Genomic DNA, 14,357 nt, shown 5'->3' with positions numbered 1-14,357 from the left:
CGACGATGGCGAGACTGGGTTGCCTGAGTGCGAATAACCCTTATTTTATAAGAATGGTATAAAGCGCTATACGGTTCTCCAGGGAAGAGGACGACTGATTCCGCCTTCCCTCAGCGACCAGCATAATCTCAATTACGCGACAGCAACAGCGATGAGCAGGGTGACGTCGTCGTTTTTGTGATGGCAAAAAATCACTCAGCAGTAACGGCCGAGATCGATTGCCGGCTGTTTCTCGCTCCAGAATGGGTTCGACTTCATTGTATCCGACAACGTGACACTACATCTCGCAATGCTTACATGGACGTTCCGACTTTCTTCGGCACTCTCATAGGGTAAGCAGAGCAAAAGAGTTACATTAGAACACGCGGCACTGACATGCTACACTTGATTGGGAGAGAGTTGTGTTCATAACGGTAATTGTTTATCAAAAGGGAGGCTCCATGTCGTCGTTCCCACTCGGCCCCGGATTTGCGGACCAGTATCAAGGTTGGAACCATAGTGGATCCCGGTATTCCGGGAGCGCTCGAGCCAACATCCAACTCCAACTCATGAATCAGGTCCATGGCTTCAACGTGGCGCGAAATTCTCGTTCCAGCTACACGAATCTGGCCGTGCAGACTTGAAGCTGCACTCCTGGCTTGTGAGAAGCTTGCTGTAGGGTATTTTAATCGAACTAAGGGAGGCATCAGTTGTGTCCGGTTGGCGCTGCAATGGCGAGTTTGACTTACGGGAGTCAGGAAAGATTCGGCGACGAATCTGGCTCTCGCATTCAACTGTATGCTGTTAGAAACTGTCACAGCAGAAGGATCAAGAGTGGGGAGACATACGAAGAGCTTCATTTCCGAGATCTCCTTATCAACCTCCTCCATGAATTGGATAATAAAGTCGACCAGCTTGTGCTTCAGCATCTCCTCGGTGTGGAAGTTCGTAATCAAGAATGAAATGTCGTATCCCTAATGCAATAGTAGGTCAGCGTCGTCCTTTGCATGACCAGTTGCAAGCCTCGTGGCATTGCAACCCCTGGTAGCTCCACCAAACACTTTCGTGATGCGTGTCCCGTACCTTGATTGGTTTCCTTCTCAATATGAAAAACGATTCGGCTCTCTGCGTCAGGAAACGAGTGAACTTGTGGACGAGGATGTGCTCGATCTCGTCGGCCTGCTTGATCTTGATAGATATCCGCACGGAATTGATACTCGGTTCGATCAAAACTCGCTCGTTCTCGTTTCGGGCAATCGTTAGGGGCGTCAGAAGGACTTCGGGCGATGTTTGAGCCTCGATCTCGGGGACATTGTGACGTTCGGCAGTTTGGGAAGCGAAGTTGGAGAGCGTCAGGGCGGACGTCAGACTGCTCCGAACGGCCTGGAGATAGGGTCGCAGTGATTGGGACTATGTGTGCAATTGTTAGCAAAGATACAGCTCTTCCAACCACAGAGTCCACTAACCATGATGGCGAAACGTAGCCGCGTCCAACCTTTGGTGATGTTGAGAGGTTGGAGTTGGATGTTGACCGCGGGGCTCGTGAGGTTGGCTCAGCCGGAAGCCTGACGTTTCGTAGTGGGGCTGGTAGCACCGCCGTACCTAGCTCCACATCATGCGTAGCTGTCACCGCACTTCGCTGATTCAGCCGGAAGCTGCCTCACGTGATCACAGAGCTCTTTCCTTAGTGGCGATCCCCCGCTTGTGCCCTTTACATGCATATTACGGTATATATACACTTCAGCATTCAGGAGACTGAATTATAACGGACTCGGGACTAGGCATACTTCATTTATGCTCATAGATAAGGTAGTATATGGAGATGGGTATCTATTCAGTCATTTAGTATTGAGGTGCAAATTGTTTTTTGCCATAGACTTATAGGTTTTCTTCCAGAATCCCCTCCCCCGAAGATGCTGGAAGACCGTCGAATGCATGCGGAAGTGATAGGGACAAGGGCATATTGCCATAAGCGAATCGGTAGCTGAAACGGACCCTGCAGGTACACCGCTTCCCCGCTATCTTGCCGTGTGGTCCTTTGTACTACCTTGCCTCCCTTACTGCCCGCCCACCTCAAGGTTCCATGCTTGGTAGGTACTGACGCAACCCACCTGGTGCCTCCAACAAACTTGTCCTTCAACAGCCCGTTTCGCAACGAGGTTTTACTCCCAACACACTGCAATAGCCAGCAACTCCAAAACTTTGCAGCAAGGCCGACCTGAATCACAAAAACAACGATGGCGTCAATACCCGGTAAGCAGCATCACTCAATCAATGCGTTGCTTGCTGTTGTCTGACTTGTCAAACAGTCACCGTTAGCCACCAAGGCACAAAGTACCAAGTCGAGATCGATACCTCGTCCAATGGCGAAACCTTCAAGTATCAACTCTACAGTCTTACTGGCGTTGAACCCGAGCGACAGAAGATTCTTGTCAAGGGCAAGCAAGTCAAGGACGACGATGACATGGCCAAGTTCGGCCTCAAGGCCGGTGCCACGCTGATGATGATGGGCAAGCCTTCCGGCGAAAACGCAGATCTCGCTCGACCCAAGGAAGCAGTCAAGTTTGTCGAGGACATGACCGAAGCCGAAGCAGCCCAGCAGGAAGGAGCCACTCCCGCAGGCCTCACCAATCTGGGCAACACCTGCTACCTTAACTCGACCCTCCAGACCCTCCGATCGATCCCCGAACTCCAGACGGCCTTGACCACGCACAAGTCGGGTAACGGTGGTGCCGGCAGCAGCTTTGGTCTCACCTCGACCGACATCGCTACTCAACTTACCGATCTCTACAAGAACATGTCGGAAACACAGGGTGCCATTCCCCCGCTGACTTTCCTGAGTACACTTCGCATGGTCTACCCCCAGTTCGCTGAGAAGTCCAAGACCGGAGCCGGATATGCTCAGCAGGATGCCGAGGAGGCCTGGTCTCAGATCATTTCCCAGTTGAAGCAGAAGCTCTCTGAGTCTGAGGGTTCTTCGTTTATCGACAGGTACATGGCGGGAGAGCTCCAGTCAACTCTCGAGGCCGATGAGCAGGCAGCTAGGGAAGGTGGAGAGGAGCCTGTCAAGTCAAGCGAATCTTTCCTCAAGCTCAACTGTCACATTGATGCCTCAATCAACCACCTTCGCGACGGTATCATGGCTGCTTTGACCGAGAAGTTGGAGAAGAAGTCTTCCGTTCTGGATAGAGACACGACTTACACGAAAAAGTCGCAAATTTCACGGCTTCCTAAGTATCTTACGGTCCACTTTGTGCGATTCTTCTGGAAGCGAGAGGTGCAGAAGAAGGCCAAGATCATGCGCAAGGTTACTTTCCCCCACGAACTTGACGTTGTTGAGTTCTGCACCGATGAGCTGAAGAAGGCTCTTATTCCTGTGCGCGACAAGGTTCGCGAGATTCGCAAGGACGAAGAGGATATTGAGCGGGCACGCAAGAGACGCAAGATCAACCCTGTCGATCGAGGCGATGTTGCCGGCGCGTCTGGAGGTCCCGAGGGCAAGACAGCTTTGGAGAAGGCCAACGACAAGAAGGCCGAGAGAGCTGGAAAGCCCGTGGCCAGTACTTCTGATGGCGACACAGAAATGACCGAGACCTTCAAGACCGACGCCGAGGTCGAAGCCGAGAAAGATGCGGCTCTCACTGCTGCCAAGAAGGAGCTCTACGCTCTGGTCAACCAGGACCTTGCCAAGGACGAAGGCGCCAACCAGTCCGGGATCTACGAGCTACGTGGCGTCGTCACTCACCAAGGAGCAAGTGCCGATAGCGGTCACTACACTGCCTATGTCAAGAAGACCGCCCCTGTCGACCCCCAGACCGGTAAGAAGGGCGAGGAGGACGGTAACTGGTGGTGGTTCAATGACGACAAGGTATCCGAGGTGACCCCAGACAAGATCGATGCCTTGGCGGGTGGTGGCGAGTCGCACTCTGCCCTCATCTGTCTCTACCGGGCCATCCCTCTTCCGACGATTGATAATGAAGGCAAGAGCGAGTAGGAAAATCCAGCTGCTCAAAGCTCTTGAAGGGCATCGACTTGGCGTTTTCGAGCGATAACGAGGTTATAGGAGGCATGCAAAACCAGCCGGTGACAAAGGGACAAATTACTTTAGGGCATAGATAGACGGATTGATGAATGTAATGGATACTGTTCATTACGCAAAGTGATGTTCGCTACAATTATTCCTTATTTTTGTGTACAACTTGCGAATGGCCTTTGATCGACCTGATTATACAAAATTACCCATGGAGCCCATCAAGGCCTTACGCGTGGGCTGGTCGCTTTTGCGCCGCCGCCGATCGTGGTCTTCTGCCTCGAACTACGCGGATCCATCTGAAGCAGCAGTCCTTATCCTGCTTGGATATGCCTACTGCTTGAGGCCGAACTCTTGTTGGCCATGGCAGAACATCGCCATATCAGGCTTTTTACGCCGTCCGTGGTCAGCTTTCTGGCTTCTTGGCCTCTCCCTCTTTTATCCTCTCATCTAGAAACTCGAGCTTTCTTTCCCACTTCCGGCGCTCTGTGACTAAGCGGCCACGCTGGCCCTGTAGGAGAGAAATTTGCTCATCGTACGGAGACTCCCAGAAGCTTTGTCGTTCCTGACGAGGAGAAAACTCGTCAGTTTTCATGATGCGGTTTTGCAAATCAGAAATGCTTCCTTACCTCTTTCCATTCCTTCTGTGTCTTCAAGCCTGCGCCATAGGTGGCGCCTGTGAAGATGATGGCAGCGCAGCCGGCGGCCGTAAGGCCAGCGCGAAATTTTGTGAAGCCGCTCATATTTCGCAAGTTTGTGCTTTTGATGCTTCCCACTCCTCTTTTACGTCGAGATTTTAGTTCCTTGTTGCTAGGTTTGCAAAGGCGCTTGCTTCACCAGTACTCCCTCCAGACTTCTCTCGATTTTTTACTCCTCTTATCATCCACGCCGTTGGACCGTCGGTTCAAGGTGGTCAATTCGTCGGTCGCGGAAGAGAACGGGTTCCAACGGGAGCGCGAAGATACTGATGAGAAGGATGAAGAGGAGGAATCGTTCGAAGAAGTTGTGGTCGTCGAATCGAGAGAATTAGCTCGCCTGTGGCCTTGGGGTCTCTCGAGCGGCGTTGATGGAGAATGCCGCCGTCGGGTCGTTGTCCCAAAGGGATCGTACTCGCAATCGCAACAAGGAGAACAGCAATCGGTTGTTGTCGTCGTTGTCGATGTCGGCGTTGACGGGTCGGTAGCGGGGGCGGCGGGCGCAGCAGAGTACGGCCAAGCAATGAGCTCCAACGCGTTCGCGTCGGTGGTATCGGTGTCGTTGTCGGTAGTCTCGGTGGCGGCAGTCCAGCCAGAAGTGGAAACGCCGTGGCGGAGGAGGCCCCGCTGCAGACGTTGGCGCCGAGGAAGAAGAGGAGACGAAGGGAGCCCCAGCGCTCTTAGTAATCGTCCTGTCAGAGCCGGGGTTGGCGTGACGTCGTCGCTTCGGGTCATTACTGATGTTGAGCGGATAATTCAATCAGGTTAAAGGAAAAAAAGACTCATAAGAGGCGAGTTCCTGCAATCCCTGAGATAGAGAGAGGAGTTGCCAAATAACCAAAAAAAGGCAATCAAACGAGGAAAGGGTGTGTGGGAGACATTGACCTTTTTGTCAGTTGCGCCATTACAAACCCCGAAGCGAGCAAGAAGAATTAAAGATAAGAGACTTTGAGTAAGAACCACCCAGGGCCCCCAACTGCCTTTTTTCTGCTGCCCAGGGCATCCTCAAACGGGCTTATTCATTCCCACTTCTACTGGTGCGTTGAAACAAACTTCGTGAGAGCATCTCTCTTTCTCCCTCCTCTTCTCCTCCCCCTTCACCATTCATCCCTACACCAGAGCAGCGTCTATCCTCCTTTCCTCGGGTCTTCTGACCTCACATTCGCCACGACCCTTATCAACTCCCCTGCCTCTTTCTCGCCTATTCTCTCCCCGTCAAGCAACGGAAAGTCGCCGCAACATTCACTTTCGAGCAAATGATCACGACTAGGTAGTTCTTGCCCGTGTGGGGTTCTGGTGCGACCCCCTGCTCGTTACAGCCCTTGCTGAAACCTTTCTCATGGCGCACTACTACTGAGGATCTCCCTCTCTGCTACAAGCCCAAATGCCTTCTCACATTTCCCCCATCCCCCATTCTGACCTATCCTGGACCGCATAAAACCAGACAGATGTCACAAAGCCGGATGACGACGGGGGAGATGGGACGCAACCTGCGGCAAGTGCACGCGAGAAGCGACAAAGTGCTACCGTTGCGATGGCCGATGCTGGGGCTAGGAGAAGATGCGATACAGGGGCCAGTAAGAGGGGGCAAAAGGCTTGTCTTCTCGCTTGTCATCGTTGGGGAGATCAGAAGAAACATCGGATACACGATACGGCAAAGATTTTGAAAAAAAAAAAAAAGAGACTCAGCACTGCCGCCCCCGCCTGGCCTTGGCTCGAGTTGGCAGATGTCGTTGGATCTTGGCCTCGACCGTGGATGGATTCATCGGCCAAAGTTGGCACTCACAGGAAACAAACCAACGATGAACTGTGTTATAAGTTATGGCAAGCGCCGTTACGGTTTACAGAGATCTCAAAAGGCTATGTGCAGAACTGAGATGGTACGCAAAGACGGGAAGAGCGGGACGGCTGGAAAGCCAAATTCGGCAAAAGCAGTAACGTCACGTCAAGCCCATCCGTCTCATCTTCCTCTCCTTTACCACCCACCATTCTTCATCAGGTTCCGGGCTCTCTTCATGCATTAAACGTCACAAGCACTCGTACAAACGTCAAGATCTCGCTGCTGTATGTGACAGGACCAAAAACTGACTCGGGGGCGTCCCTGCGCCGCCCTCCATTAGACCCCGAAGGACACTTAGACACCACCGGTGGAGATCGCATAACATTTCCCACCCACACCCAATTCGAGGTTACATCCGCTGTCAAATCGGCTTCCGCGAGACGGTCTTGTTGCACCCGCCGCCATGACGACTCCCCGTGCCTTTATCATCCGCCACGGCGAGACGGAGTGGTCTCTGAACGGCCGGCACACCGGCAGCACCGATATCCCGCTCACCGCCAACGGCGAGAAGCGTGTGCGCGCCACCGGCCGCGCTCTGGTTGGGAGTGACCGCCTCATTGTGCCCAAACGAATCTCTCACATGTGAGTTGCGTGTAATTGTTAAGCCATCTGAGGAGGATAATGAGGTCTTCCGCTGCAGGGGCCCAGACTTGCTCTCAAGCTCAAATTTGACGATCCAGGTCCATCAAGTGATGTCACCGGGCACTGATCATTAGTCTCAATCTTAATTCCCTTGGCCATGAGCTCCTGCTAAAGGCAAATCAGCTACGTCTCCCCTCGCAAACGTGCCCAGCGGACTTTTGAACTGCTGAACCTCGGCATCAAGGACAATCTCCCCTGGAAGGAACACGGAGAGATCGAGGGCAACGGCCCGCACTGCAACGCCTGCGTCGAGGTCACCGAAGACATTCGCGAATGGGACTACGGCGACTACGAGGGCATCACATCGCCGGAAATCCGCCGCATCCGCAAGGAGCAGGGTCTTTCTGAGAACTGGGACATTTGGCGCGATGGCTGCCCTGACGGCGAGTAAGTCTATTTCCCACTTCCCCGTGCTTTTCTCTCCTTCCGTGTCTGTCAAGGTCGCGCGTGCTGGTTTCCTAGGGCAGTGTCGTCGGCGATCTGGCCATCGATGCGGTCAGAACCGTTGATAAGGTGCTTGCTTCAAGGGAGAACGGGAATAGTCCATCGATCGACGTCATGTGAAGTCTCATAAATAACCAACGGGAATTTCCAACGCTGAGGAAAATCTTGCTAATACCCACACAGGAGCCCTCAAGACGTGACGGAACGTCTGGACCGCCTCATCAAAGACATCCGCGACAGGTGGCACAGCCCCGTCATCGGCGAAAAGGACGCGCCCAACGGAGATGTCCTCGTCGTTGCCCACGGCCACATTCTCCGCGCCTTTGCCATGCGCTGGGCCGGCAAGACGCTGCAGGACGGACCGGCGTTTCTTCTCGAGGCTGGGGGTGTCGGCACGTTGAGGTGAGTTTTTTCAATAAAAAAGAGTGTATCTATCCCCTATGTCGAGCGAGACAAGACTGACGTTGGGATACTACCGTAGTTACGAGCACCACAGCATCGAGGAACCTGCTATTCTGCTTGGAGGTGCTTTTGCTGTTGATATCATTGATAAGGAATAAGTAGGTACGGGCGTTTCGGTAGACTGGAGGCACGGTCTTTTCAAGTGTGTTCCGCTCGTCATCAACCAAAGAGGTCCAAGCCTGAGTTCAAAATTAAAATAAAAAAAATATTTGACATCTTGAGCTCATCGATATATCTAAGCCTTGGTCCCCCGCGCCAAGAACACCCGCCTCTTCATCCCCTGCTCCGAGCCATGGCCATGGTCATGTCCCTTTTCCTCTCCATGATCATGCCCCTCATGCCCCTCATGCCCGTGTCCATGATCGTGTCCATGGTCGTGTCCTCCATGCCCATGCCCATGCCCCCCAAAAACAACACCACTCCCGAGCTCCTCCATCCTGAAATCCCCACCAGCACCAGCCTGCTCAAAGATGGCTCTCATCCTCTCCTCCGAAAACCCGTGGTGCATAACGGTATGCGCAGCAGGCAACGCGTGATCCATCTTCTCGTGCGGCAGGAAATCGAGAATAATAAACACGCCGCCCGGTCTCAGCCTCTCCACCAGCCGGCGGGCCGAGAGCTCCGGGTCCTCAAAGTGGTGGAACCCGAGACCGACGCCGGCAACGTCAAAGTCGCGGAAGCGGCCGTCGTCGGAATTGAAAGCCGCGGGGGACGGATCGGACGGGTCCGTGAGGTTGCCTTGGTAGGCGTGCATTTCGTCGGTGGTGAGGCCCTAGAATTGGGGGGGAAGTGGTTGTCATGTCAGTCCATCGGGTCACAGCTGAACGTTTTTTTATCTTTCCCTTTCCTTGCCGCGTCTTTCCGCTCCTCTTTTTTGCCCTTTTTCGTCTTTTCTCTTCCAGTGTCGTCGTCTCCCATGTCTCATGTCTCATGTATTTTTGCGGCAACTTTGCGCAGGGGCTTCTGGTCACGCAATATCTTCCCCGTGCGCCGAGCCGCCCGCACAAACCCGAGCCCGCACAGGCTTGTTCGGTCTACGGCCGAGCACTCGGAGGAAGAAGAGAGGGGAAGGGGGATTTGGGGGAGGGTGGTAGAAGTGCGGGTGTGCTGGCTCGCCCGAGACGGCAACTCTGTCATCAAAAGATGGGATGAGATGAGATTCTTGTGAGATTCAGGGAGGGGTGGGTAGGGTGAGAGAGAGAGAGATCTAAGGCTGTCCAGAGGAGAGAGGAGGAAGAGGAGGGGGGTGGGGTCGGATCGAAAACCGCAGAAAGAGAGTGCGAGAGTTTTCCTGGCAAATGTCCACGTCATGTCATGGCGGGGATCGAAAAGGTCTGAAGGTCAGCAGGGCTGAGATGAGACCAACATGAGGTGTGTGTGTGAGGGTGAGAGAGTAGAGAGAAAGAGAGAAGAAAGTGACTCGAGGAGAGGACGGACCCGTCCGTCATTCATCATGGACGTGACGACGGAAACGCTCAGACGAGGGTTCTGACTTTCTTTCCCCTCCCTTACACACAGCCACGACAAGCCTTCTTCCTTTCCACTTCCCCAGAAGATTGTCTGTGCTCTCTTCTTTGCCGAAACGAGTCCGTGAGCAGGTATCCGTGTGAGGCGAACGATCCGGTCTTTTTTGCCTTGTCTTGCTTGCTTGCTTCTTGTCTGGAGTCGAGCCGAGTCTGGGAGCGGCTGGCCCCATGGTCTCGTCTTTTTTTTTTGCGTCTGGTGTCTGGTGTCTGATGTGCGTGTACACACACCTTTTCTTCGAAACTCTCCCTCCACCCTCACACCTCTCCCTCTTGTCACTTTCCACTTGGATGCCCGGTCTGTACGTCGCGTGTGGGCAGAACTATCTAGCCAAAAGGGAGGTGAAGAAAAAAGAGAAGAAGGTGTGTATGTAGAGAGCGACAACTGGGAGTCTGAATGGGGAAACCGAGCTACTTTGGACTCATCTCTCTCTCTCTCTCGCCTTGTTTTGACTGCCTCGAACACTCGAACTTGAACCAAACAAAATCAGCATCACCTTTCCAACGTACCTGGTTCTCGGCCCGGGCGTTGTAGGCCGCCACCATGTTTTCCGAAATGTCTATGCCGACGCAATGCGTCGTGAACTGCGCGAGAGCCTGTTGTTATTTTTGGTGTCAGTCGAATTTGTCCCAATTATAAGTTCTACAGCCCGAGTCTTCCGTTTCTACACTGTTGGAGTGGTGCTAGACCCATCACAGATGACAGGAGAAATAACGAGGAGGAATTGTTCGCGTACATGACGAGAATAAAACATGTTACACGAGCATGGTATACACGACGTCTGAAACAAGAGCAAACAAACTTGCGTGACGGACGGGAAAAGATCTCGTCCACTTCTCTCGAGTACAGTACCTGCTCGAGGGAGGTGATATGCTACTCGCAAACATGACAAATGTAACATACAATTCGTACATAATCATGTCTCCTTGAAAAAGATTTCAGGAAAGAAAAAAACGCAAAGGGGAAAAAGTAAACTCACCCTCGAAATCAAGCCCGTTCCACAAGCGTAATCAAGAAGTCTCACAGACCGACCCTTCGCCGCCGTCGGCTGTGCTGCGCTCTCGTTCTCACTGTCGTCGTCATCATCATCGTCGTCGTCAATGACCCAATCTGCGCCGATAAAGTCCTTGCGCTTGCGAATCTCCTTTTCGAGCTGCAGAATAGTCTTTTCGTACTTTGCGTCGTACTCGGCTGCCAGCTTACTACTCACGAGTCAGTTCGTGTAAGTCAATTCCATGGGCCTAGGCATGTTTTTATATTCGCTCAAAATGCGGAATGCAGTTCAAAAAGGGAGGATGGTACTTAGAATAGGGGGAAGAGGTCGAGGCCAGTACACCTGAAAGTGGTGATGAGACTCCATAGGTTGTGTTTGTCGTGTGACACATCTGCAGGAACCCGAGAACGCCTGAACGCGGATAAAATTGGATGTCACTCGACATCATCCTGTCATGGCGTTCCTCCTTCCTCATGAAGATAACATAGCAAAACGGTGTGGAAATATAAAATGTATGCATACTTGAAGTAAGCCTTGTTGGCGCTGGCAGTATCGTTCTCGGCCATGGTTTGTCGACGGGGATATATTCGGTGAATGGAACGTCGGCGGCAATTTGCCCGGAGGCAGATCTCGAGCTGGCGTCTCGGTGTGTAAGGTAAGCGTACCTGGTATATGTCCAGGGTTTTCGATATCCTTGGGGTTCCGGAAATTTCGTCTTCTTTTCGTTTGTCAACACCCCTCCTTTGAAGTTCTTCGTCTTTTGATTGGAGGAGAAAAGAGCAGAAAAGAAAAAAAATATGTCGTCTGCAAGTGCCTTACTCAGCTTTCACAAAAAGGAGTTGCAATAAATAGAGAGAAAGACCACTATGGCAAAGTTTCTTGATCTTTCAATATGTACCTTCGTTCACTGGATGATGCAACCACTCGACGTTGCTTTTATTCCTTTTCGCACGGAGAGTTTTCGGTCACTTCGTAGCTGTACTGGTAGGTCCAGGTCCGCGGAAATGATCCGGCCGGGAAGGGGTCCAGTGCTACTAGGTGGTACCTTAGGTTAAGAAACTCGGCGATGGGAGGAAAAAAAAAAAGTCTCCAGTCCACATAAAGGCGCCGGGAGGTTAGTCCCCGAATGGAATGATGAAGGGACCACACATGAAAAGAAGTACCGGAGGAGCGGGGAATGGGATAATTGTGGAGGCACCGCTGCGAGAGAATCTATTCGTACGCTGCTGTAATTACTGCGTACCTTACCTTACCTCAGGGCAGAGTAAAGGTATTCGTACCCGGCACGGGCGGGCAGCGAGGAAAGGTGAGGTGACGGCCTGAAATTCATGGCCTTAGGTAAGGCAACTCCCCTGTTTTCAACAGCTTAACAGCAGCCTCTGTATCACGTGACTAGATGCGTGTGAGACTGGGATGGCACGGGGTCGTGGAGAATTTCGGGGTAGGTTCAGCGTTGTGGATTCCTATCCCCCGTGCAGTTCTGGCAGGAATTCAGTCAATGGAAGTGCCTGAATCCAAGGCGGAGGGGGAAGGGGGGTCAGCGTGGTCAGGAAGAACGGCGAACTAATAGAGATCTGTCCCTGTTCCCCTTCCTCTTCCTTCCCACCCCCGACCCGGCCTTGCCTTGCCTTGCCTTGCCTTCCTAGCGAACTTGAACGGTACCTTACCTCGCACCGCGTCTGACAAAGAAGGTCGCGGCCGCCGCGCCCCAGGTCTCTCGGGGAACCGGAGGAGGGAGGGGGGGGTTGGTGGAACCTTGACAGTTGAAGTCCCCTACTCCGTACCTTTACGAATTCCTTACCTTGTGGAGGAGCAAGAAGGAGACCGTCATCCTGCACGTCTGCGGCTGCCTCGTTATTCCCCCCTTCCAAGGCTCCGTGGCTCCCAGGAGGGAGTCAGGAGCCAGCGCTCGCAGCCATGGCACGCCGCACATCCATTGGCATCCACCATGGATCATGGCCGAAACCCTGGGGCCGCCGCTTTTTGCGGCGCGCCTTTCGTAGCCCACCGAAGCGACCTCGGGCGGGATGCGAAGACGCACCCGGGGCCCAAAACAGGTTACAGCCGCGGGCCCGGCAAGGAAAAGAGAGGGGGGGATGGAATGAGATGCCCGTCCGAAATACCCACTGCAAGCGTGGCAGGTTGGACGGCAGGACCTGACTTGACTAGCATTTTCCTCTTCCGTCCTCCGTGAGTTCGTGGTGCGTGGGCACACACATGCACACTCACACCCCAACACCCATCGCTTCGCAACCCGAGCAGCGTAACCTGCCGCCGTCGAGTCATACAAAGAGGTACATGACCAGCACCGCAAGCAAGACAGAGAGAGACCAGAGTTGCCTTGACAAACCAGAACCGGCCGTAAGCATGCCTGACGAGGTATGTGTTCCCTTGCACCGACGAGTCGTCCATACCACAGTAGGCGCAGACGAACATGATACGGCAGCGCAGAATAAAAAATTTAAATAAAAATTGCATCCAGCCACCGAACAAGGGTTGAAAAAGCAAAGACAAACTCTGAATGAAGCTCGAGAGACAGATGCCGGGGGAGGACAACACGGGGCGTGACCGTGACGGGGTCGACTTGACGGTGTGTGTGTGTATGTGTGTGACCGACCGGGGCTGACGGGGGCCACCGCCGGGTGTTGGGAAACAGATAGGTGCCGTGGACAGGTTTTTCTGGTGGTAAAAAAACAAGCGGATCGACGCCGATCCTGCTGCAGGCCGCATCGGTCCGCAGCTTGTGACTGCAGCACCATGCGGGCGGTGACGGGCCCAAGCGGCCATGCAGCAGCACCAAAGGTCTCAAGGTCGCACGAATATCTTCGGAGGCCGTCTTAGTGGTTCGAGCCCACCCCCTTGGGTGCTACCTGTCATGCAGCTGGCCCGAAAGAGCGCGATTAGGAGCCTGGGAGCCCGTCATGAGTGTCCCAGTCGAAGAAGGGGTGGGCGACGTGGTCCATGGTATGTATGCCCGGCTGCCTGGGGGCTGGGCGCCGATGGGTGGTGACCAGAGCCTAGGTAGATGAGCCAAAAAGAACCAAAGTACTGTACATGATGCATCGCCAATGGACAGCTACCGCAGATGGGATGGTGCGAACTTTTCTTGTTGGTCTGCAACTCTGCTGCAAGGTATCGGCGGCCACGGACGCGAGCCGGGGGAAGAAATGTCGATTTCTTTTGGCGATGGGTGGTGAGCAAGCGGGGAGACGGCGGCGGACGAGGTAAGATGGTGGGTGAGGAGCTGGTCGCCCGTATGACTACCGGTAACCTACCTAGGCGGGGAGAAAATGGTAAATAAAAAACCAAACTGAAAAGGAAAGAAAGAAACAAAGAAGAAGCAACCCCTCACGGCTACTCCTACCATACACTACTGTCAGAAAGTCAGACCAGAGAAAGAAACCCTCGCGACCCCTCGTCAAGCGCTTGCTTTTTGCCGTTTCGGCTGCCTTGTTGAGATGGAATGCACACCTTGAAGAGTCAGAGTCAGGGTGGGTCCCCTACAGTAGAAAGAAGTCGCCCACGATGTGTGCATCCCGGAATCGTGCTCGGTATCCGTATGGGTTGTTGGTTGATACGTGCTCCCATCTGCTTCCCATAGTATCCGAGTTCATTTGTACTACCGGCCACCGCCGCTGCCGCCGCGTGGCTTGCGGCCACACAGCTGTCAGATCTGACAGGTCATCTCCGCCTCGTTTGTCGGCCAACAACAGTCACGGTATCGCATGACAGAATCGTCGCCTGGGC

General features: G+C 53.5%; 5 protein-coding genes across 5 annotated transcripts; 2 read left to right on the top strand and 3 right to left on the bottom strand.

The window, feature by feature from the left end:
* Nucleotides 1-664: 664 nt before the first annotated feature.
* Nucleotides 665-1,448, bottom strand: ARC19 (Arp complex subunit; the record flags this gene model as incomplete). Its single annotated transcript, XM_053198684.1, has 5 exons — nt 665-673; nt 729-773; nt 828-953; nt 1,063-1,389; nt 1,446-1,448. 5 exons carry the CDS (start codon nt 1,446-1,448, stop codon nt 665-667), a joined length of 510 nt encoding a protein of 169 aa, XP_053043902.1.
* A 768-nt stretch (nt 1,449-2,216) lies between these two features.
* On the top strand, nt 2,217-3,973 carry UBP6 (deubiquitinating enzyme; the record flags this gene model as incomplete). Its single annotated transcript, XM_053198685.2, has 2 exons — nt 2,217-2,232; nt 2,289-3,973. 2 exons carry the CDS (start codon nt 2,217-2,219, stop codon nt 3,971-3,973), a joined length of 1,701 nt encoding a protein of 566 aa, XP_053043903.1.
* Nucleotides 3,974-4,415: 442 nt separating this feature from the next.
* N0V96_005666 (uncharacterized protein) lies at nt 4,416-4,752 on the bottom strand (the record flags this gene model as incomplete). Its single annotated transcript, XM_065757465.1, has 2 exons — nt 4,416-4,574; nt 4,639-4,752. 2 exons carry the CDS (start codon nt 4,750-4,752, stop codon nt 4,416-4,418), a joined length of 273 nt encoding a protein of 90 aa, XP_065613808.1.
* Nucleotides 4,753-6,947: 2,195 nt separating this feature from the next.
* On the top strand, nt 6,948-8,190 carry SHB17 (Sedoheptulose 1,7-bisphosphatase; the record flags this gene model as incomplete). Its single annotated transcript, XM_053198686.2, has 4 exons — nt 6,948-7,126; nt 7,310-7,573; nt 7,814-8,032; nt 8,112-8,190. The coding sequence occupies 4 exons, from the start codon at nt 6,948-6,950 to the stop codon at nt 8,188-8,190; spliced, it is 741 nt and encodes a 246-aa protein (XP_053043904.2).
* Nucleotides 8,191-8,327: 137 nt separating this feature from the next.
* On the bottom strand, nt 8,328-11,176 carry N0V96_005664 (uncharacterized protein; the record flags this gene model as incomplete). The annotated part of the gene is made up of 4 exons (XM_065757464.1): nt 8,328-8,864; nt 10,126-10,212; nt 10,596-10,818; nt 11,133-11,176. 4 exons carry the CDS (start codon nt 11,174-11,176, stop codon nt 8,328-8,330), a joined length of 891 nt encoding a protein of 296 aa, XP_065613807.1.
* Between the last annotated feature and the right edge of the window lie 3,181 nt (nt 11,177-14,357).

Source organism: Colletotrichum fioriniae (assembly GCF_027942845.1).
Source record: "Colletotrichum fioriniae strain IMI 355084 chromosome Unknown scaffold_6, whole genome shotgun sequence".
NCBI classification, from domain to species: Eukaryota; Fungi; Ascomycota; class Sordariomycetes; order Glomerellales; family Glomerellaceae; genus Colletotrichum; species Colletotrichum fioriniae.
The sequence above is the reverse complement of the archived record's forward strand: the minus strand, read 5'-3'. Positions and strand labels throughout refer to the sequence as shown.